At 44.6% G+C, this 22,053-nt stretch overlaps 1 protein-coding gene across 1 annotated transcript; it reads left to right on the top strand.

Moving 5' to 3' along the window:
- The first annotated feature begins 1,407 nt into the window (after nt 1–1,407).
- LOC134203581 (protein Skeletor, isoforms B/C) lies at nt 1,408–21,317 on the top strand. Its single transcript, XM_062678448.1, has 4 exons — nt 1,408–2,043; nt 19,086–19,305; nt 19,373–19,720; nt 19,784–21,317. Exons 1-4 carry the CDS (start codon nt 1,917–1,919, stop codon nt 21,219–21,221), a joined length of 2,133 nt encoding a protein of 710 aa, XP_062534432.1. The 5' UTR covers nt 1,408–1,916; the 3' UTR covers nt 21,222–21,317.
- Nucleotides 21,318–22,053: the final 736 nt, after the last annotated feature.

Here is a 22,053-nt window from a genome sequence, read left to right as displayed (position 1 = left end):
TAACATTTTTACTTCTGGCTTACCTGATTTACCACCAGGGTGTCAAAAATCTTTGTTTGCAGATGACACGGGCCTCTCAGCCAAAGGGCGAAGCCTTCGTGTCATTTGTAGTAGATTGCAAAAAAGTTTGGATATTTTCTCCACTTACTTGTAAAAATGGAAAATTTCCCCGAATGCTTCCAAAACTCAGCTTATAATTTTTCCACATAAGCCGAGAGCTTCTTATTTGAAACCTTCTAGCAGACATATTGTCACTATGAATGGGGTTCCAATTAATTGGTCTAGCGAAGCCAAATATTTAGGACTTCTGCTGGACCAAAAATTAACTTTTAAAAATCACATTGAAGGCCAAATGTAACAAATATATTAAGTGTCTATATCCACTTATAAACAGAAAATCAAAACTTTGTCTTAAGAACAAACTTTTGATTTACAAACAAATTTTTAGACCTGCCATATTGTATGCTGTGCCAATATGGACTAGTTGCTGCAATACCAGAAAGAAGGCACTTCAGAGGATTCAAAATGAAATTCTGAAAATGATTCTGAAGTTGCCTCCGTGGCATAGTACCAATGAACTTCATAGAATTTCTAATATTGAGACATTGCAACAAATGTCTAACAAAATAATTTCCAATTTTAGGCAAAAATCGTTGCAATCTTCCATTGCAACGATTAGCTCCTTGTACCCTTAGTATAAATTAGATTAGGTTTAGTTTAAGTTAAAAACATTGTAATTCCTACATGGTTCAATTAAACCAGAGGAAAAATCCTAACTGCCAGAGGCAATTGAAATGTATTAATAATAACATATCAAATAAGGATGATAGTGTTAAGAAAACACGGAACACCTAGTCTAAGAGATGAATGCATGTATTAGATAATTAGCAAATAAAAAAAAATTAGATAATTTGCAAATAAAATGAGTTAAAAACACCGATTTTTATTCTAAACAGGAGCATTTATCTTTGATAAGAAATGGAAATTATATTTTATACTAGCAGACCCGACGAACTTCGTTTCGCCTAAAATTGATTTATTTTCTGATTAGATCTCGAGTTATGAAGAAATTGGTGTTTCATTTGTATGGGAGCCCCCCTTTCCAAAGCGGGGAGGGGTCTCGAACCATCTTAAGAACCTTCCCCGGCCCCAAAAACCTCCACATACAAATTTTCACGTCGATCGGTTCAGTAGTTTCCGAGTCTATAAGGCACAGACAGACAGAAATTCATTTTTATGTATATAGATTTTATAACCAACCATATACTGAATGGTTCAACAGCGCCAGCGATTGCATGAATGGACCATGAGAATGAACGCTGTTTTAGCCCAACTGCTTGCTGGTCATCACAAAACAAGGCTCACCTCAACCATGTTGGATCGCCAGTCACCGCGCCGCCCGCTCGCTATATCGCAGCGATCTATACGAGCGAGCAGCTAGTTTCCAGTGGAACACGGTCGGGTGCTGAGCAGACCGTGCGCGGTGGATAAGTGCAGACTTTTGCAGCGTGAGTCCAAGGCCTCTGCGCTTGATCCGCTTTCGTTGCGTATGTCTGGTTCGTAGTGGACGCGATCGTAGCCGTCGACGTCATCGTCATCAGAGGAGGACTTTTGAAGTCAAATTTCCGCCTACTTGGGGGCGGTCATAGTGTCTTGGTTTCCGGGATGTGATCAATTCGAAGCGTTAAACTGTGCGATAACCGGGATTGAATAAGGGAAACACTCAGAATTCCCATGATAGCAGATACATGAAGTGAAATGTAAAAATATTCAAAGTGAGAGTGGAAATTTAACACTCACACCGATATAATCGTGCAGATCATAGCCGCGACGCGAGTGCAGACGTTCGCGTAACGTGAGAAAGAAAGAGACGAAAAATCTCCTTCGATCCAGACTTCGGTAGCCGTACAGTAATAATGACGACTTTCATGTCGCGGAAATGTAATTTGTTCTTCAGCACCGTAGCAGTTCGATGGAAAATCAGTTCTACAATGTTTCTGATACAGTTTGCTCTAGTCTACGCAATATGTGTGATCGGCGTGGGTGAGTAATTTCAATCGCGTTTCAATAATATTTGTTTTTATTGCATAAATCATACTCACACCTATCCAGGGCGACAACATCCAAATCAAGTTCGCGAACGGGTGAAAGGGATTACGAAAAACGTAGATAATTGGCATATGTACTGCTTTTGCTCTGCTGAGGTGAATAAAAAGTTGAATCACTCAACTCGCGTTGAATCAATGTTGTGTGACAAAACATTTGCGATTTGCGAAACTATAGCCTGGTGGTAGCCAAACTAGTAATGTGGTGCACAATAATGACAACTGGTTGCCGAACAAAAGGAAATAAAACGGGCAGGAAACTTACGTTGCGATAAAGTCGTACTGTTCAAGTTTCAATGAATAGGTACCAGTCTGTAGATATGGACAACAAACTAAAGTACACATAGCACATGTATGTATTACTTCTTAATCTAGAGCGCTTTATGTTTGGAATTGCATCCAGTAAAGCTCTAATATACGACCTTCACTTTGATACAGGAAAGGACGTCTGCCAGGGTACTCAACTCTGAGCTGTATATGTGATGGAAAAATTAGTGAATCATGATTTTGTTTTTATTTCGTATGAATCAGGTTCGTCGCTCGACGTGAATGTGGTATACAAGTCACTGACAGTACGCATCGCTTCATTCTGGTTGTCGTCATCATCACTTCACTGCGATATCCGGTATTGGGAACATTACGAAAGCATCACAGTTTTCTGCAAGCAAGTTCGCTTATGTTCTGGGAAATAGTGTGGTTAATAGACTTAAAAATAATAAATAATCATATTAGCAGCGGTTAACATAAACAACAGGGAGATTACGAATCGAAACTATTGAAATTCAACTTAATACCGGAAATTAAACTCCTGAATATCTGCTAGATGCTGTGCTTAAAAAGCGAATATTGGAATTTCCATACCAAAGACTTCCTTGTAGAAATTCAATGCTGATGATTCTGTGATTTCAACGAAATTTATGAGATTCCAGAGGAATATCCTCAACTATGATAAAAACCTCAAGAAACCCAAGAAAACGGATTGCTCATTACACATGAGTGAGTGCGGAATGATATGATATCTTAGATGAAATTTTTAAAGTTATTTGCTGTAGACGCAACACACCGGCCAGTAATTAAAGGATTTAATTTGAATTAAACAAAGTGTTTAAACCTAACAAAGTTATTGTTTGTCGGATGTAAGCTTGGCGCTGGAATATACTGCTGCAAAGCGGCCCATGCTCCACTTGAGTGAGGGACGGTTGCCGTTTCAAGAGTACCAGCTTGCCAATCGGTTCGATAACTGCTGAAGCTGGTTGAGGTAGGTCCTACAGGGTGTTAACTTACCCGTACAACAAAATAAGTTTCCAATATATTTTTAAACAAATAAAAAAGCCAACATGCATTCCATAATAGGATTTTTTATTAAGATTGAATGAAACAAGCTTCATTTGTTCATCTCAAAATTACCTTTTTTTACTTAATTTTCTTTTTATTTGTTCCGTTTTGATTTTACAATATTTGTACATATTAAAACCCTCTAAGACCCGGGACGAACGGATTTTTTTCAAATGGCTCGCATTCAGCACCTGATTGTCGGAATTCCTCGCGGTTTCGTTTGTGCTCAATAAGAATAGCTATATTTTTGCTCTGATACATTTTCAAATAGAATTTTTTGTTCAGATCCGAGTTATTGCTAAAAATAAGTGTGCGCGGGGCGGGGGTGTTTTTCCTATAATTCAAACATCTCTTCAATTTTCTGGACGTGTTCATGCCCAAAATTTATCAAATCACCCATCAAACCAACCCAAAAAGATATTTGTAAAGATTTTTAGTCGATTTCGATGTTTTCACCATTTGAGTAGGGAAGGATTGACTGAATTCAGAGCCTAATTCAGGGGTCACAACGGTAGAGTATGGGCTAAAAATTCAATTACAATGAAATTTGCATGTTTGCGGCTGCACAAATTATACAAATCAGGAGTTTTAAAAATTTAATTTTCAATTAAAATTGACCTTCTGAAATTCTTATCAGGGCCAGATTTAGGGGTCAAAATGGGGGTGACCAGGGGCCATATCACCAATTGCAATTCAACTGTGCATGCGACTGCTCAAACTTCATGAAAACACATCAGGAGCTCAAAGAATTTTGCTCGAACTTAAAATTGTCTTTCCGAAATTTTGACCAGGGCCGGATTCAGGGGTCCAAATGGGGAGAGCAAGGGCCATATCACCAATAGCGATAAAACTGGACAGTGGGCATGCGACTGCTCAAACTTCATGAAAACGCATCAGGATCTCAAAGAACTCTGTTTGAATTTAAAATTGACCTTCTGAAATTTCAACCAGGGCCGGATTTAGGGGTGAAAATATGGAGAGCAGGCCATATCACCAATAGCAATGAAACTGGACATGCGACTACTCAAACATCATGAAAACACATCAAGAGCTCAAAAAAATCTGTTTCAAATGGAAATTGATCTTCTGAAATTTCAAGCAGGGCCGGATTTAGGAGTGAAAATGTAGAGGACAGGTGCCATATCACCATATCCTCCAAGAATTTCTGCCGAAGTTCCTCCGGGAATTTCTCCGGAATTCCTCCAGGAATTCATTCGGAAATTCCTCCAGGAATTCATTCGGAAGTTCCTCCAGGAAATCCTATAGAAGTTCCTCCAGGAATTCCTCCGGAAGTTCCTCCAGGAATTCCTTTGGAAGTTCCTCCGGAAGTTCCTCCAGGAATTCCTTTGGAAGTTCCTCCAGGAATTCCTTCGGAAAATCCTCCAGGAATTTCTCCAGAAGTTCCTCCGGGAATTCCTTCAAAAGTTCCTCCAGGAATTCCTCCGGAAGTTCCTCCAGGAATCGGAAGTTCCTCCAGGAATTCCATCGGAAGTTCCTTCAGGAATTCCTCCAGGAATTTCTCCGGAAGTTCTTCCAAGAAATTTTCCAGAAGGTGCTCCAGGAATACCTTCGGAAGTTCCTCCAGGAATTCCTCCGGAAGCTCCTCCAGTAATACCTCCGGAAGTTCCTCCAGGAATTCCTCCGGAAGTTCCTCCAGAAATCGGAATTTCCTCCAGGAATTCCATCAGAAGTTCCTTCAGAAATTCCTTCGGAAATTCCTCCAGGATTTTCTCCGGAAGTTCTTCCAAGAATTTTTCCAGAAGGTGCTCCAGGAATACCTTCGGAAGTTCCTCCAGGAATTTCTCAGGAAGCTCCTCCAGTAATACCTCCGGAAGTTCCTCCAGGAATTCCTCCGGAAGTTCCTCCAGGAATTCCTCCGGAAGTTCCTCCAGGAATTCCTCCGGAAGTTCTTTCAGGAAATCCTCCGGAAAATCCTCCAAGAATTTCTGCCGAAGTTCCTCCGGGATTTCCTCTGGAAGTTCCTCCAGGAATTCCTTCGGAAATACCACCAGGCATTCATCCAAAAATTCCTCCAGGAATCCATTCGGAAGTTCCTCCAGCAAATCCTATAGAAGTTCCTCCAGGAATTCCTCCGGAAAATCTTCGGGGAATTCCTCCAGAAGTTCCTCCGGAAATTCCTTCAAAAGTTCCTCCAGGAATTCCTCCGGAAGTTCCTCCAGTAATACCTCCGGAAGTTCCTCCAGAAATTCCTCCGGAAGTTCCTCCAAGAATTCCTCCGGGAGTTCCTCCAGGAATCGGAAGTTCCTCCAGGAATTCCATCGGAAGTTCCTTCAGGAATTCCTCCAGGAATTTCTCCGGAAGTTCTTCCAAGAAATTTTCCAGAAGGTGCTCCAGGAATACCTTCGGAAGTTCCTCCAGGAATTCCTCCGGAAGTTCCTCCAGGAATTCCTCCGGAAGTTCCTCCAGGAATTCCTCCGGAAGTTCCTCCAGGAATCGGAAGTTCCTCCAGGAATTCCATCGGAAGTTCCTTCAGGAATTCCTTCGGAAATTCCTCCAGGAATTTCTCCGGAAGTTCTTCCAAGAATTTTTCCAGAAGGTGCTCCAGGAATACCTTCGGAAGTTCCTCCAGGAATTTCTCAGGAAGCTCCTCCAGTAATACCTCCGGAAGTTCCTCCAGGAATTCCTCCGGAAGTTCCTCCAGGAATTCTTCCGGAAGTTCCTCCAGGAATTCCTCCGGAAGTTCCTCCAGGAATTCCTCCAGGAATTCCTCCGGAAGTTCCTCCAGGAATTCCTCCGGAAGTTCTTTCAGGAAATCCTCCGGAAAATCCTCCAAGAATTTCTGCCGAAGTTCCTCCGGGAATTCCTCCGGAATTTCCTCCAGGAATTCCTTCGGAAATACCTCCAGGCATTCATCCAAAAATTCCTCCAGGAATCCATTCGGAAGTTCCTCCAGCAAATCCTACAGAAGTTCCTCCAGGAATTCCTCCGGAAGTTCCTCCAGGAATTCCTCCGGAAAATCCTCGGGGAATTCCTCCAGAAGTTCCTCCCGGAATTCCTTCAAAAGTTCCTCCAGGAATTCCTACTAAAGTTCCTCCAGTAATACGTCAGGAAGTTTCTCCAGGAATTTCTCCGGCAGTTCATCCAGGAATTCCTCCGGAAGTCCCTCCATGAATTACTCCGGAAGTTCCTCCGGCATATCCTCTGGAAGTTCCTCCGGGAATTCCTTTGGAAGGTCTTCAAGGAATTCCTCCGGAAACTCCTCCAGGAATCGGAAGTTCTTCCAGGAATCGGAAGTTCCTCCAGGAATTCCATCGGAACTTCCTTCAGGAATTCCTTCAGAAATTCCTCCAGGAATTTCTCCGGAAGTTCTTCCAAGAATTTTTCCAGAAGGTGCTCCAGAAATACCTTCGGAAGTTCCTCCAGGAATTCCTCCGGAAGTTCCTCCAGGAATTCCTCCGGAAGTTCCTCCAGGAATTCCTCCGGAAGTTCTTTCAGGAAATCCTCCGGAAATCCTCCAAGAATTCCTGCCGAAGCTCCTCCGGGAATTCCTCCGGAATTTCCTCCAGGAATGCCTTCGGAAATACCTCCAGGAATTCATTCGGAAGTTCCTCCAGCAAATCCTATAAAAGTTCGTTCAGAAATTCATCCGGAAGTTCCTCCAGGAAATCCTACGGAAGTTCCTCCAGGAAATCCTACGGAAGTTCCTCCAGGAATTCCTCCATGAATTCCTCCGGAAGTTCCTCCATGAATTCCTCCGGAAGTTCCTTCATGAATTCCTCGGGAAGTTCCGCCATGAATTCATCCGGATGTTCCTGCAAGAATTTTTCTCGAAGTTCCTCCAGGAATTCATCCAGAAGTTCATCCAGGAATTCCAAAGGTATTCCTTAAGCACCTTCTGGAAAAATTCTTGGAAGAACTTCCGGAGAAATTCCTGGAGGAATTTCCGATGGAATTCCTGGAGGAACATCCGAAGGAATTCCTGGAGGAACTCCCGGAGAAATTCCTGGTGGAATTTCCGAAGGAATTTGTGGAGGAACTTCCGAAGGAATTCCTGGAGAAACTTCCGATGGAATTCCTGGAGGAACTTCCGATGGAATTCCTGGGGGAACATCCGAAGGAATTCCTGGAGGAACTCCTGGAGAAATTCCTGGTGGAATTTTCCGAAGGAATTCCAGGAGGAACTTCCGTAGGAGTTCCTGGAGAAACTTACGAAGGAATTCCTGGTGGAACTTCCTAAGGAATTCCTGGAGGAACTTCCGAAGGAATTCCTGATGGAACTTCCGAAGGAATTTCTGGTGGAACTTCCGAAGGAATTCCTGGTAGAACTTCCGAAAGAAATCCCGGTGAAACTTTCAAAGGAATTCCTAGTGGAACTTCCGAAGGAATTCCTGGAGGAACTTTCGAAGGAATTTCGGGTGGAACTTCCGAAGGAATTCCTGGTGAAACTTCCGGAAGAATTCATGGTGGCTCTTCAGAAGTAATTCCAGGAGGTACTTCCGAAGGAATTCCTGGTGGAACTTCCGAAGGAATTCATGGAGGAACTTCCGAAGGGATTCCTGGAGGAACTTCCGAAGGAATTCCTGGTGGAATTTCCGGAGGAATTCCTGGTGGAATTTCCGGAGGAATTCCTGGAGGAAATTCCGGAGGAATTCCTGGAGGAAATTCCGGAGGAATTCCTGGAGGAACTTCCGGAGGAATTCGTGGAGGAACTTCCGGAGGAATTCGTGGAGGAACTTTCGGAGGAATTCCTGGAGGAACTTCCGGAGGAATTCCTGGAGGAACTTCCGGAGGAATTCCTGGAGGAACTTCCGGAAGAATTCCTGGAGGAACTTCCGGAGGAATTCCTGGAGGAAATTCCGGAGGAATTCCTGGAGGAAATTCCGGAGGAATTCCTGGAGGAAATTCCGGAGGAATTCCTGGAGGAAATTCCGGAGGAATTCCTGGAGGAACTTCCGGAGGAACTTCCGGAGGAATTCCTGGAGGAACTTCCGGAGGAATTCCTGGAGGAACTTCCGGAGGAATTCCTGGAGGAACTTCCGGAGGAATTCCTGGAGGAACTTCCGGAGGAATTCCTGGAGGAACTTCCGGAGGAATTCCTGGAGGAACTTCCGGAGGAATTCCTGGAGGAACTTCCGGAGGAATTCCTGGAGGAACTTCCGGAGGAATTCCTGGAGGAACTTCCGGAGGAATTCCTGGAGGAACTTCCGGAGGAATTCCTGGAGAAACTTCCGGAGGAATTCCTGGAGAAACTTCCGGAGGAATTCCTGGAGGAACTTCCGCAGGAATTCCTGGAGGAACTTCCGCAGGAATTCCTGGAGGAACTTCCGCAGGAATTCCTGGAGGAACTTCCGCAGGAATTCCTGGAGGAACTTCCGCAGGAATTCCTGGAGGAACTTCCGCAGGAATTCCTGGAGGAACTTCCGCAGGAATTCCTGGAGGAACTTCCGCAGGAATTCCTGGAGGAACTTCCGGAGGAATTCCTGGAGGAAATTCCGGAGGAATTCCTGGAGGAACTTCTGGAGGAATTCCTGGAGGAACTTCCGGAGGGATTCCTGGAGGAACTTCCGGAGAAATTCCGGGAGGAACTTTCGGAGGAACTTCCGGAGGAACTTTCGGAGGAACTTCCGGAGGAACTTTCGGAGAAACTTCCGGAGGAACTTTCGGAGGAACTTCCGGAGGAATTCCTGGAGGAACTTCTATAGGATTTCCTCGAGGAACTTCCGAATGAATTCCTGGAGGAACTTCCGAATGAATTCCTGGAGGAATTTCCGAATGAATTCCTGGAGGAATTCCGGAGGAACTTCGGCAGAAATTCTTGGAGGATGTGGTGATATGGCACCTGTCCTCTTCATTTTCACTCCTAAATCCGGTCCTGCTTGAAATTTCAGAAGATCAATTTCCATTTGAAAAAGATTTGTTTGAGCTCTTGATGTGTTTTCATGACGTTTGTGCGGTCGCATGCCCAGTTTCATTGCTATTGGTGATATGGCCCCTGCTTTTCATATTTTCACCCCTGAATCCGGCCCTGGTCAAAATTCCAGATGGCCAATTTCAAATTCAAACAGAGTTCTTTGAGATCCTGATGTGTTTTCATGAAGTTTGAGCAGTCGCATGCCCACTTCCCAGTTTCATTGCTATTGGTGATATGGCCCTTGCTCTCCCCATTTCGACCCCTGAATCTGGCCCTGGTCAAAATTTCGGAAAGACAATTTGAAGTTCGAGCAGAGTTTTTTGAGCTCCTGATGTGTTTTCATGAAGTTTGAGCAGTCCCATGCCCTGTTTCATTGCAATTGGTGATATGGCCCCTGCCCACCCCATTTTCACTCCTCAATCCGGCCCTGGTTGAAATTTCAGAAGATCAATTTCCATTTGAAACAGATTTCTTTGAGCTCCTGATGTGTTGCCATGATGTTTGAGCAGTCGCATGCCCAGTTTCATTGCTTTTGGTGATATGGCCCTTGCTCTCCCCATTTGGACCCCTGAATCCGGCCCTGGTCAAAATTTCAGAAGGTCAATTCCAAATTCAAACAGAGTTCGTTGAGCTCCTGATGTGTTTTCATGAAGTTTGAGCAGTCGCATGCCCACTGTCCAGTTTTATCGCTATTGGTGATATGGCCCTTGCTCTCCCCATTTGGACCCCTGAATCCGGGCCTGGTCAAAACTTCGGAAAGACAATTTTAAGTTCGAGCAAAATTCTTTGAGCTCCTGATGTGTTTTCATGAAGTTTGAGCAGTCGCACGCCCACTGTCCAGTTTCATTGCAAATGGTGATATGGCCCTTGCTCTCCCCATTTGGACCCCTGAATCCGGCCCTGGTCAAAATTTCGGAAAGACAATTTTAAGTTCGAGCAAAATTCTTTGAGCTCCTGATGTGTTTTCATGAAGTTTGAGCAGTCGCATGCACAGTTGAATTGCAATTGGTGATATGGCCCCTGGTCACCCCCATTTTGACCCCTAAGTCTGGCCCTGATAAGAATTTCAGAAGGTCAATTTTAATTGAAAATTAAATTTTTAAAACTCCTGATTTGTATAATTTGTGCAGCCGCAAACATGCAAATTTCATTGTAATTGAATTTTTAGCCCATACTCTACCATTGTAACCCCTGAATGCGGCCCTGAATTCAGTCAATCCTACCCTACTCAAATGGTGAAAACATCGAAATCGACTAAAAATCTTTACAAATATCTTTTTGAGTTGGTTTGATGGGTGATTTGATAAATTTTGGGCATAAACACGTCCAGAATATTGAAGAGATGTTTGAATTATAGGAAAAACACCCCCGCGCACACTTATTTTTAGCAATAACTCGGACCTGAACAAAAATTTCTATTTGAAAATGTATCAGAGCAAAAATATAGCTATTCCCATTGAGCACAAACGAAACCGGAATTCCGACGATCAGGTGCTGAATGCGAACCATTTGAAAAAAATCCGTTCGTCCCGGGTCTTAGAGGGTTAAGACCTTTACCATAGAGCCCTTAAACTTAAGTTTTTCTTTTGGGCTGTGCATATAAAGGGTTTATCGATATCGGCGATATTTATTTGGTGTTATATCGGTATCGGCGATATATCGGGTTTGAAAATATCGGATATCGGATCGATATCCGATAAATAAAAAAAAAACGAATTAATATGAGCAAAAGGCAACAATTTGCCGCTTTATTATATCGCTTTCTTAAAATCATCCGCACTTACATTATGAAGAAATGTAATTCGGTTCGGCCACGAAAGGCTGAATCACATAAGGCTGAACACGAAAGGCTGAATCACGAAAGGCTGAAAAAGATAAAATCTCACATAAGGCTGAAATAACAAAAAGCTGAAACTCGAAAGGCTGAAAAATCGTTTGAAACCAATTTTAGCGCAAGAATTCACATTTGACGCTAATAAAGGCACAAACTAAAATGATCCGCAACCTTCTTGCGACTTCTTATTGTCATTCAATTTTTGTATGGAATTCTCAAAAAACAGCTAAAAATGTTGAGGTAACTTAGAAAGGAACAAGACTTTGTTGTTCTTGGTTCTTGTGTTAAGTTTTTGATTCTTGCCAAGATTACTTTCTTATATTTTATTGTTTATTCTTCTCTCTTCTTCCTTCTTCTTTTCCCTTCTTTATTCTTCCTTCTTTCTTCCTACTTCCTACTTCTTACCTTTTTCTTTTTCCTTCTTTTTCATTCCATTTTTTTCATTTTTTTCCTTCTTTCTTCTTCAACCTAGTTCTTTCTTCCTGTTTCCTTCTTCCTTCCTCTGCCTTCCTTGTTCCTTCTTTCTTCTTCTTACTCCTTTTTTTCTGGTTTCTTCTTCCCTCATTTTTATTTGTTCTTTTTCTTCCTTCTCCATTCATTCCTTACGCTTCCTTAGTTCTTCCTTTTTCTTATTTTTTCTTCTTCTTTTCTTCTTTTATTTCCTAGTTTTTCCTCCCTTTCCTCTACCTTCTTTATTTTCCTAGTTTCTTCCTCCTTTTTCTATTATTTTTTCTCTTTTTTTTTTCTTTATTCCACCTTCTTGCTTCTTCTTTCTTCCTTCTGTCAACCTTTTTTTCCTTTTTTTTTCTTCTTTCTTCCTTGTCCCTCGTTTCTTCATCTTTCTTTCTTCTTTCGTTGTTTTCTTTTTCCATTATTTTCCTTCCTTTTTTCATTGTTTTCCTTCCTTTTTTCTTTTACCTTCTTCCTTTTTTCTTCGTTCTTGTTCCTTCTTCTTTTTTCCTTCTTCATTCTTCCATCTTTATCCTTTCTTCTTCCTTGTTTCTTCTTGCTTTATAATTATGCCTTCTTCCATTTTTATCTTACTTTTTCCTCGTTCTTTCTTCTATGTTTTTTCTTCAATCTTTCATCTTTTTTCCTTCTCCATCCTTCCGTCTTCTCTCTTCCTTCTTCCATTTTCTTCTTCTTTTTTCCTTCTGTCTTCCTTCTTTCTTGTTTCGTCTTGCTTCATCATTATTCCTTCTTCCATCTTTATCTTACTTTTTCTTTCTTCCTTATTCTATGTTCTGTCTTTCATTCATCTTTTTTCCTTCTCCCATCTTTTTTCTGTCTTCTTCCTTCTTCTTTCCTCCTTCCTTATTATTTGTGCAGTTTTTAATTCCTTATTCTTTATTCTTTAATCTTTACTTTTTATTTTTTATTCTTTATTCTATATTCTTTATTCTTTATTATTTTCTATTTATTTTTTGCCTTTATCGTACAACAAAGTTGTACCAGAAGGCTTCTTCTTCTTCTTCTTCTTATTGGCATTACATCCCCACACTGGGACAGAGCCGCCTCGCAGCTTAGTTTTCATTAAGCACTTCCACAGTTATTAACTGTAAGGTTTCTAAGCCAGGTTACCATTTTTGCATTTGTATATCATGAGGCTAACACGATGATATTTTTATGCCCAGGGAAGTCGAGACAATTTCCAATCCGAAAATTGCCTAGACCGGCACCGGGAATCGAACCCAGCCACCCTCAGCATGGTCTTGCTTTGTAGCTGCGCGTCATACCGCACGGCTAAGAAGGGCCCTGGCCAGACCAGACCAGGCCTGTACCAGAAGGCTATAATTTCCTAATTAAATAATTAAAAAAAATAAGCCTAATTTTGATAGGAGGCTCGGAGACCCATAGTGTTATATACCAATCGACTCAGCTCGAAAAACTGAGCACATGTCCGTGTGTGTTTATTTTTTTTACAAGGGTTTAAGGCTTTGGAAAAATCTGCGCGACAGACACCTGAGCATCCACACTATGCTCGAAGTCGAACAGGGATGGGCTCCGACGATTTCGGTTGGCAGAAGACTTCCGGTTTGCTGGCGCCCCGACGACCCGAGACCAAACACCAAACACACTATACACCCACGTCGACACATTGGGGATGAGCCGATGGATCCACCTTCCATTATCCGCATTGTCCCACTCCTGCTGCCACTTCACCATAGAGTCCAGTCTCACCGCCTTTCTCACATTTCTGGTATCTCTCCGTTGATAGCACTCGATATCCGCTGCTAGGGTTATGCAGATTGGAATCATCCCTGCGATAACGCCAACTGCCTCCGACGAAATGGTTCGGTACGCACTCGCGACTCGAACGGCCATTAGGCGAAACACGCTGTTCAACTTTCTGCGGTCTACGTTTCGACTTGAGCGCAGCTCCCCAGGCTGGAGCTCCGTACCTCAGTATCGAGGATGATACTGCTGCCAGAAGACGTCTACTGCTGCTTTTAGGACCACCCACGTTCGGCATGATCCTTGCAAACGCACTGACCATTTTAGCCGCCTTTTCGCAGGAATAGTCCACATGGGTGTTGAAATTCAACCGGTCATCGATCATCACTCCTAGATGCCTCAAAGCCCGCACGGACGGTATGTTGTGCCCTCCTACGGTAATCTGCATCCGCTGGATCTCTCGGCAGTTGCTAACCAGCATCACTTCTGTTTTGTGGTAAGCAAGCTGCAGCTTGACTCCGTTCGTCCAGTTTTCAACTGCGTCGGTCGTTTCCGCCACCAGCATTTCTACTTCTTCCAACGACTCTCCGGTTATTGTAAGGACGACATCGTCCGCGAATCCGAAGATCTTCACGCCTTTGGGCAACTTCAGTTTTAGAACTCCGTTGTACATAATGTTCCACAGCGTTGGGCCTAGTATGGAACCTTGCGGAACACCTGTCGTAACCCTAACCGACTTCTGCCCCGAATTCGTTTCGTAAACCAGGATCCGGTCCTGAAAGTAACTTTCAAGAATTCTACACAAGTAGTCAGGAACCCGCATACCGTGCAGCGCTGCGGCGATGGCCTCTCAGCTTGCACTGTTAAAAGCGTTTTTGACGTCAATCGTTACTATAGCGCAGAATCGATTGCCGCGTCTCTTCTTCTCATCTCTGAAACTTTAATAACCGCCCTGATTGCATCCACCGTCGATCTGCCTTTTCGGAATCCGAGCTGCTTCTCGGATAAGCCGGTCTCGCCCTCCGTGAACTGCGTCAGCCGATTAAGGATAATCCTTTCCAGAAGCTTCCCCAGTGTATCCAGCAGGCACATGGGCCTATACGATGCTGGATTCTCCGGCGGTTTCCCTGGTTTCGGTAGCAGCACTAGTTTCTGGATCTTCCACCTATCCGGAAAGTTACCATCTGCTAGGCATTTCTGCAGCACCATCCTGAACAAATCTGGAAACGCCAGTATCGCAGTTTTTAGAGCCAGGTTTGGAATTCCATCCGGACCCGGAGCTTTCTTCATCTTCAGACCTTTCGCCACTGATGACAGTCGTTGGAGACTTGCATACCTGCAATGGTTACTCCGTCTTCATCTGCGTACGGTGTAGGCGGCCACATCGTAGAACCATGCTGCGGGAAAAGACCGTCAGCGATGATCTTCAGCTTGTCCGGGCACATTTCCGCTGGCGTCGCCGGGCCCCTGATCCTCGCTGTTACGACCCGATAGCGTTGCCCCAAGGATCAACGTCAGCTTCCCGGCACAACTCCTTGAAGCAGTTGGATTGGCTGACTTTAATCTCCCGGTTGAAGGCCGATCTAGCTTCACGGAAGATTATCTTACGCTCCTTTCTGACTGTTTCAGACCTTGTTTTCTGAAAGCGTCTTCTGTCTCTGAGACACGTATCACGAAGACTAGCAAGAGTTTCATTCCACCAGTAATTAGGCCGCCGGCTTTTCCTTGGCTCCAGTCTCCTAAGCATCGTCGCATCGCATGCCCTTGCAAGAGTTTCTGTCAGCTCATTTACATTGAGATCTGTAGCGCCACAATCTGCTCGAAGTGCTTCGATAAAAAGATCCTTGTCGAAGACCTTCGTCTTCGACAGAAGGTTCAAGTAGATCTATGCATCCATCAACAGACCTAACATCAATCAAGCCGGAAATGCAATCAATTCTTCTTCCACGCTCGCCAAGTCGTTTTGCACCTGGTCTGCCCACCTCGCTCGCTGCGCTCCACGCCGTCTCGTACCTGCCGGATCGGAAGCGAACCCCATCTTTACAGGGTTGCTGTCCGGCATTCTTGCAACATGTCCTGCCCATCGTACCCTTCCGGCTTTAGCTACCATCTGGATATTGGGTTCGTGGCTCGTGGTTCATTCTTCGCCGTCTTTTTGCACACCTCCAAAGATGGTCCTAAGCACCCGGCTCTCGAATACTCCGAGTGCTTGCAAGTCCTCCTCGAGCATTGTCCATGTTTCATGTCCGTAGAGGACTACCGGTCTTATCAGCGTCTTGTACATGACACATTTGGTGTGGTGGTGAATTTTTTTTGAACGCAGTTTCTTCTAGAGCCCGTAGTGGGCCCGACTTCCAGAGATAATGTGCCTTCGCATTTCACGACTAACATTGTTATCAGCCGTTAGCAAGGATCCAAGGTAGACGAATTCTTCGACCACCTCGAAGGTATCCCCGTCTATCGTAACACTGCTTCCCAGGCGGGCCCTGTCGCGCTCGGTTCCACCCACAAGCATGTACTTTGTCTTTGACGCATTATCCTCCAGTCCAACTTTTGTTGCTTCACGTTTCAGGTGAGTGTACAGTTCTGCCACCTTTACAAATGTTCGACCGACAATGTCAACGTCATCCGCGAAACAAATAAATTGAATGGATCTGTTGAAAATCGTACCCCGGCTGTTACACCCGGCTCTCGACATGACACTTTCTAGCGCAATGTTGAACAACAGGCACGAAAGTCCATACCCTTGCCTTAGTCCCCGGCACGATTCGAACGAACTGGAGTGTTGGCCCGAAATCTTCACACAGCTTTGCACACCATCCACCGTTGCTTTGATCAGTCTGGTAAGTTTTCCAGGGAAGCTATTCCTGTCCATAATTTTCTATAGCTCTACGCAGTTTATACTGTCGTATGCCGTCTTAAAATCAATGAACAGATGGTGCGTTGGGACCTGGTATTCACGGCATTTTTGGAGGATTTTCCGTACAGTAAAGATCTGGTCCGTTATCGAGCGGCCGGTAATGAAGCCGACGTGATAACCTGCCACGAACTCATTCACTAATGGTGATAGACGTCGGAAGATGATTTGGGATATCACTTTGTAGGCGGCGTTAAGGATGGTGATCGCTCGAATGTTCTCACATTCCAGCTTGTCGCCATTTTTGTAGATGGGGCATATAACTCCTTCCTTCCACCCCCCGGTAGCTGTTCAGTTTCCCAGATTCTGACTATCAGTGTGTGTAGGGAAGTGGATAGTTTTTCTGGGCCCATCTTGATGAGCGCAGCTCCGATACCATCCTTACCAGCTGCTTTATTGGTTTTTAGCTGTTGGATGGCATCCTTAACTTCCCTCAAGGTTGGTTAACGGCTGGTTAACTTCCATCGTCCGCTGAACTGACGTAGTCATCTCCTCCACTGCCTTGACTTTCACTGCCTGTACTCTCAGTGCCATTCAAATGTTCCTCGTAGTGCTGCTTCCACCTTTCGATCACCACACGTTCGTCCGTCAAGATGCTCCCATCCTCATCCCGGCACATTTCGGCTCGCGGCACGAAGCCTTTGCGGGATGCGTTGAGCTTCTGATAGAACTTGCGTGTTTCTTGAGAACGGCACAGCTGTTCCATCTCCTCACACTCCGCTTCTTCCAGGCGGCGTTTCTTCTCCTGAAAAAGGCGGGTCTGCTGTCTCCGCTTCCGTCTATATCGTTCCACGTTCTGCCGGGTACCTTGCTGCAGCGCAACCCCCCGCACTGCGTCCTTCTCCTCCAGAATCTGTTTGCACTCTTCGTCGAACCAATCGTTCCGTCGACTTCGTTCCATATACCCGACGTTGTTCTCCGCTGCGTCGTTAATGGCTGCTTTAAGTGTATTCCAGCAGTCCTCAAGAGGGGACCCATCGAGCTCACCCTCTTCAGGCAACGCTGCCTCGAGATGCTGCGCGTATGCAGTGGCGACATCAGGTTGCTTCAGTCGCTCTAGGTCGTCGGTACCGAACATTGTTGATGACGGATAGTTTTGGGTGCAGTTTAACCACCGACGAAGCGACGTGTCACCCCATGGAAAATAATTCAAATTTGCTGCCCACGACGTCAGATGAAAAATCATCGAATACAACCGCCACCACTATAATGGCTCGCGAAGTTTTCGTAGCTCAGCCACCAACCTACGTGTATTAACATTGCAGCGGAGTTATGTCTTAGCTCATTTGACAGGAGCGATCGCCCGCAAAAGCGAATGACCGTTAAAAAGTGTGGGACAATCAGAGAGCGCCAGTGACACGTCGGTTCGTCGGTGGTTTAACCACAGACAAACAGACGTAACACTATAGAAAATATCATCGACCATTACTTTAACGACCAATTTGAATTTGCTTGATTGAGCATTTCACAGCTAGAGGCGCTAGCATCGGAATGCTTCGAGTTTGACATTTCACTCTAGCGCCTTCTGGTGACAATGCCATACGAAACATTGTTTCGTGTAACATGCTCGCAAGATGGTGGTAGAGGAGTTGAGCGACGGATTTTTCAGAAAAATGTTCAAGCTGTTACGTCTGTTTGTCTGTGGTTTAACCATCACCAGATAGTGGTCAGAGTCGATGTTAGCGCCACGATATGTCCTGACGTCGATAATGTCGGAGAAGTGCCGTCCATCAATCAGAACGTGGTCGATTTGTGATTCTGTCTGCAGTGGTGATCTCCAGGTGTACCGATACGGGAGGCTGTGTTGGAAGTAGGTGCTGCGAATGGCCATATTCTTGGAGGCGGCGAAATCAATTAGTCGTAGGCCGTTTTCGTTCGTCAGCCGGTGAGTGCTGAACTTTCCAATAGTCGGTTTAAACTCTTCCTCTTGGCCAATCTGAGCGTTCAAATCTCCTATGATGATTTTGACGTCGTGGCTTGGGCAGCTGTCGTACTCACGTTCCAGCTGCGCATAGAATGCGTCCTTATCATCATCAGTGCTTCCGGAGTGTGGGCTATGGACGTTGATTATGCTGAAGTTGAAGAACCGGCATTTGATCCTCAACCTGCTCATTCTTTCATTGATCGGCCACCACCCGATCACGCGCCTTCCCTGTCAGCATACGACCATAGTTCCCACCGGGGTTGTTTCTCTTGTCTCGTCAAAGACTTTCCGAATTTTTAGAGATTTCTTGCTCCATGCCGTACATGTACTGTTTTTAAGCATCTTGAATCCACTGCATGTTCATGTTGCATTTAAGATTAGTTCGCCAAGGGCGCTGGTAGAAAATACTATGGATCTGAATGAGACGAAATTCCTTTTCAAAAGTTGTTGCAATCAAATCGGTTTAGGATAAGCGAAGATAAGTGCCTAAAAACCCTTTTTATATATCCTCATTAGAGTGACTTTCAGCCCGAGGCAGTCTTGTCCCTTATTTGTGCACAGTTTTTTGGAGATTCGGAAAGATTTCTGGAAAAAGATTTTATGGAAGTTCGTAAGAATTGCAGATATTCTAGAAGGATTTCTGAAAGTTCGTCAGTATTTTTGAAGGTAAGGAGTATTCATGGGAGGCCAAAAGGAGGTTTGGAATAATTTCCTGATTTTACGTATAAAGACTTTGAAGATAATTGAGCATGTTTTTTCGGAAACATCGAGCAGTCGATATGCTGCTTTCTTATCGGCACTTCACATTACATATGATGGGACAGAATTGTTCTTTTGAGTGCTTACTTAAGTATCTACGTCGTTATAACTTATTCAAAATGTATACATAATACATTGAAGAAAATATTATCCAATTATTCCAGATTCACAAAAGCCCGAAGATGGTCCGTATCGAGGAAAATACATCGGCAAGTTTAACTCGTATCATCACCAGGCTTCCGGAGACGTGTATGCCGTGGACGAATACACTTTCCTCATAACGGGCTTCAATTACGACGGTAATGGTGTGGACACGTTCTTCTGGTCCGGTGCAAGCAATCGACCCGGTCCTCAAGGCTTCATCGTTCCAGATGAATACGGAAAGTGAGTATTCGATGCTCCAGTAAACAATGCATCACAATTAAACTTGTTAACATTTTTCTCACCGTAGGACAAATATCTTGGAACGATACTTCAACAAGGACTTCACATTACGGCTGCCAGACAACAAGCGGATCACCGAGGTCAAATGGTTGGCCATTTACGATCTGAACTCGCAGAACAACTTTGCCGATGTGTACATTCCGGAGGACTTCGAACCACCTGTGCCTCAGAACGCGGGCAGTCTATCACGCAATAGCCATGGCGTGAGCAGCGAAACGATCGACATTTTGGATTCGAAAACCATTCGATTGCCGGAGTTCAGCTACGACGGGAAAGGAAAAGAAGTACACTTTTGGGTCGGCGTAGGTCCTTCGCCGTCGTCCAAGGGGATGAAAATTCCGGATGATATGGGATAGTAAGTGTGCAATGAGCTGTTTAAGATTTGAACAGTATCTAATTACGGTGTTTGTTTTCACAGCTTGGATCCCATCCGGGCTTATGATCGGGAGACCATTACATTGGAGTTACCAGGCGATATGACTATTTTCGATATCGATTGGTTCTCGGTGTATGATGTGCAAACGAAGGAAGACTTTGGTTCCATTCTTATTTCGGATGATTTGAATGTGCCGCCGTCTCTGGTGAAGATAACTCCGCATATCCAATCACTGCCAAACTGCCGCCAACTGCACAAGGACTTCCGTGTGTCGTGGGAAGTTTTCGGTCCCCAGATTACCTTGCAGCTGGCCGGAAATGTGAAGGAGGATGAATACATGGCATTCGGGATAAGTGGATCAGACAGTCAAAGTCAGATGCAAGGAGCGGATGTAGTGGTGTCCTACATCGAGGGACACCAAGGTTATGCGGTGGACTACAACATAACCTCACTGGCGCCATGTGTTCAGGTTTTGGGCCAAAACAAAGGCGTTTGTCGGGACGACCTCGTTGGCGGTCAGGATAGTTTTCAGTTGCATACGTTCAATCGAGAGGATGGGATTAATACGATTACTTTCCGAAGGATGCTAATTTCTCCGGACAATGGTGACAAGCCATTTTTGTTGGACCGTCCAATGTACATGATCTGGGCTATGGGTAGGCTGGATTCTAACAACGAACCCACATACCATGATATCTACCCTAAAAGGGACGTTGCGATGTCTTTCAATACTTCGGAACCGGTAAACGATTGCTTCAGCTTCACCCGCAGTGAGGTTAATTTGAAAGACGTTTGGGAGAAAGCGCAAATCTTCGATCGAACGGTGCGATCGTTCAGTGCTACCTTGGGCCCAGCAGGAGGAAAGCGTGGCTACCAAGGAATTACTGGACACGTTTCCAACGGGTTGGCGTGGTACATAAACGGCTTGTTGGTTCCGGAGTTATGGCTGAGACGAGGTTTAACCTATTCCTTTAAAGTCCGCGGTGGAAACAATCCCCACTCACCGGAGTTCTATCATCCCTTGGTCATCACAGACGAACCGCGTGGTGGATTCGATCGACTGTCGGACGCCAAGCAGAGTGAAATTCGTGTCCTGGCAGGCGTAGAGTTTACCCGCCGAGGTCGTCCGAAACCGACGGCTGCCGGTCCGCGTTGTCTGGCAGAGTATCCGCCCAACCAGGATCGTCGGTTGGACGACAACTTTGCCACGTTCAAGAAGTTCAACCGAACGCTACGGTGGAGCTGCGAGAAGGGCGATCCGGCTATCCTGGAAATCACGCCCAACTCCAGCTGGCCGGACGTGGTGTACTACAACAGTTTCACCCACGCCAACATGGGCTGGAAGATTCACATCGTCGACAGCTACAGCAGTTCGGCGAGAAGTGGTACGAGTGCAGCGTTTGCTGATGTAAGACTGATTACTGGGATCGCGGCTGTTGTCGTGGTGTTGCTGCGGTATGGATTAGCCGCAGGTAGATAGGTGATCAAACGAGATTAAATTATTTTGTTTATGTTTCGTTGGCTCGTAGGAAATAAAATTCATCAGATGAATAGAATATTGTTCGTGGAAATAAAATTTCTAAGAGTAGTACCTATGTGACGCGACCTATTGAAGACTACCTTAACAATAATTAACGAATTTATAAACCAAAAAACCCGGAGTCGAATGAAATTCATGCTGTGTATATTTTATTTTAGATATACCTTTTAGGTGTATACAGTGCACGCATCATATTTTGCGCAGTTAAGGAAATGCAAATTTGTACCAACCCCTACAACTTGTAGAAGGTGACTATCCGCCAAACATAGATTCCATACAGTATCGAGGCATTTCGGTCGATGAAACCTAATCAGCTAAGCATGCATCTTATTTTTTTTCAAACATAAAAAGCAGATGCGTGTTTTGGTCAAAAGATCATTCAAGGTTACCTTTGTTTAGGTCCCATTTTATCAATTTACGACAATGAGAACGCGAACTCGCGGTGGACGCACATGATGGAGGCGAGGTTTATGATAGAAAATTCTCGAACAACGACTTTTCCCCATTAGTTCGTCAGAATATTCTTTAGTTTTGGCAAATATATTAGACACACGACGAACTTGCACGGTGGCTGTTAACTTTTTTGATAATTTGTTCGCCCTGAAGATGATGCTTATTGCTTACCCGTTGAGATGGTTGGGGTTTCCTATCGAACCATGTGTTCAGCTTCTTATTCCCCTGAATCTGTGGCTCGCAATGGATGTATTCTTCAAGTTATTTGGTTGATACTTCTATCGGGATTCCTGCCAAGACTCCGCTGATTGAGATGAAG

This window comes from Armigeres subalbatus, chromosome 1 (genome assembly GCF_024139115.2).
Source record: "Armigeres subalbatus isolate Guangzhou_Male chromosome 1, GZ_Asu_2, whole genome shotgun sequence".
Lineage (NCBI taxonomy): Eukaryota > Metazoa > Arthropoda > Insecta > Diptera > Culicidae > Armigeres > Armigeres subalbatus.
This window is presented reverse-complemented; position numbering and strand designations above follow the sequence as displayed.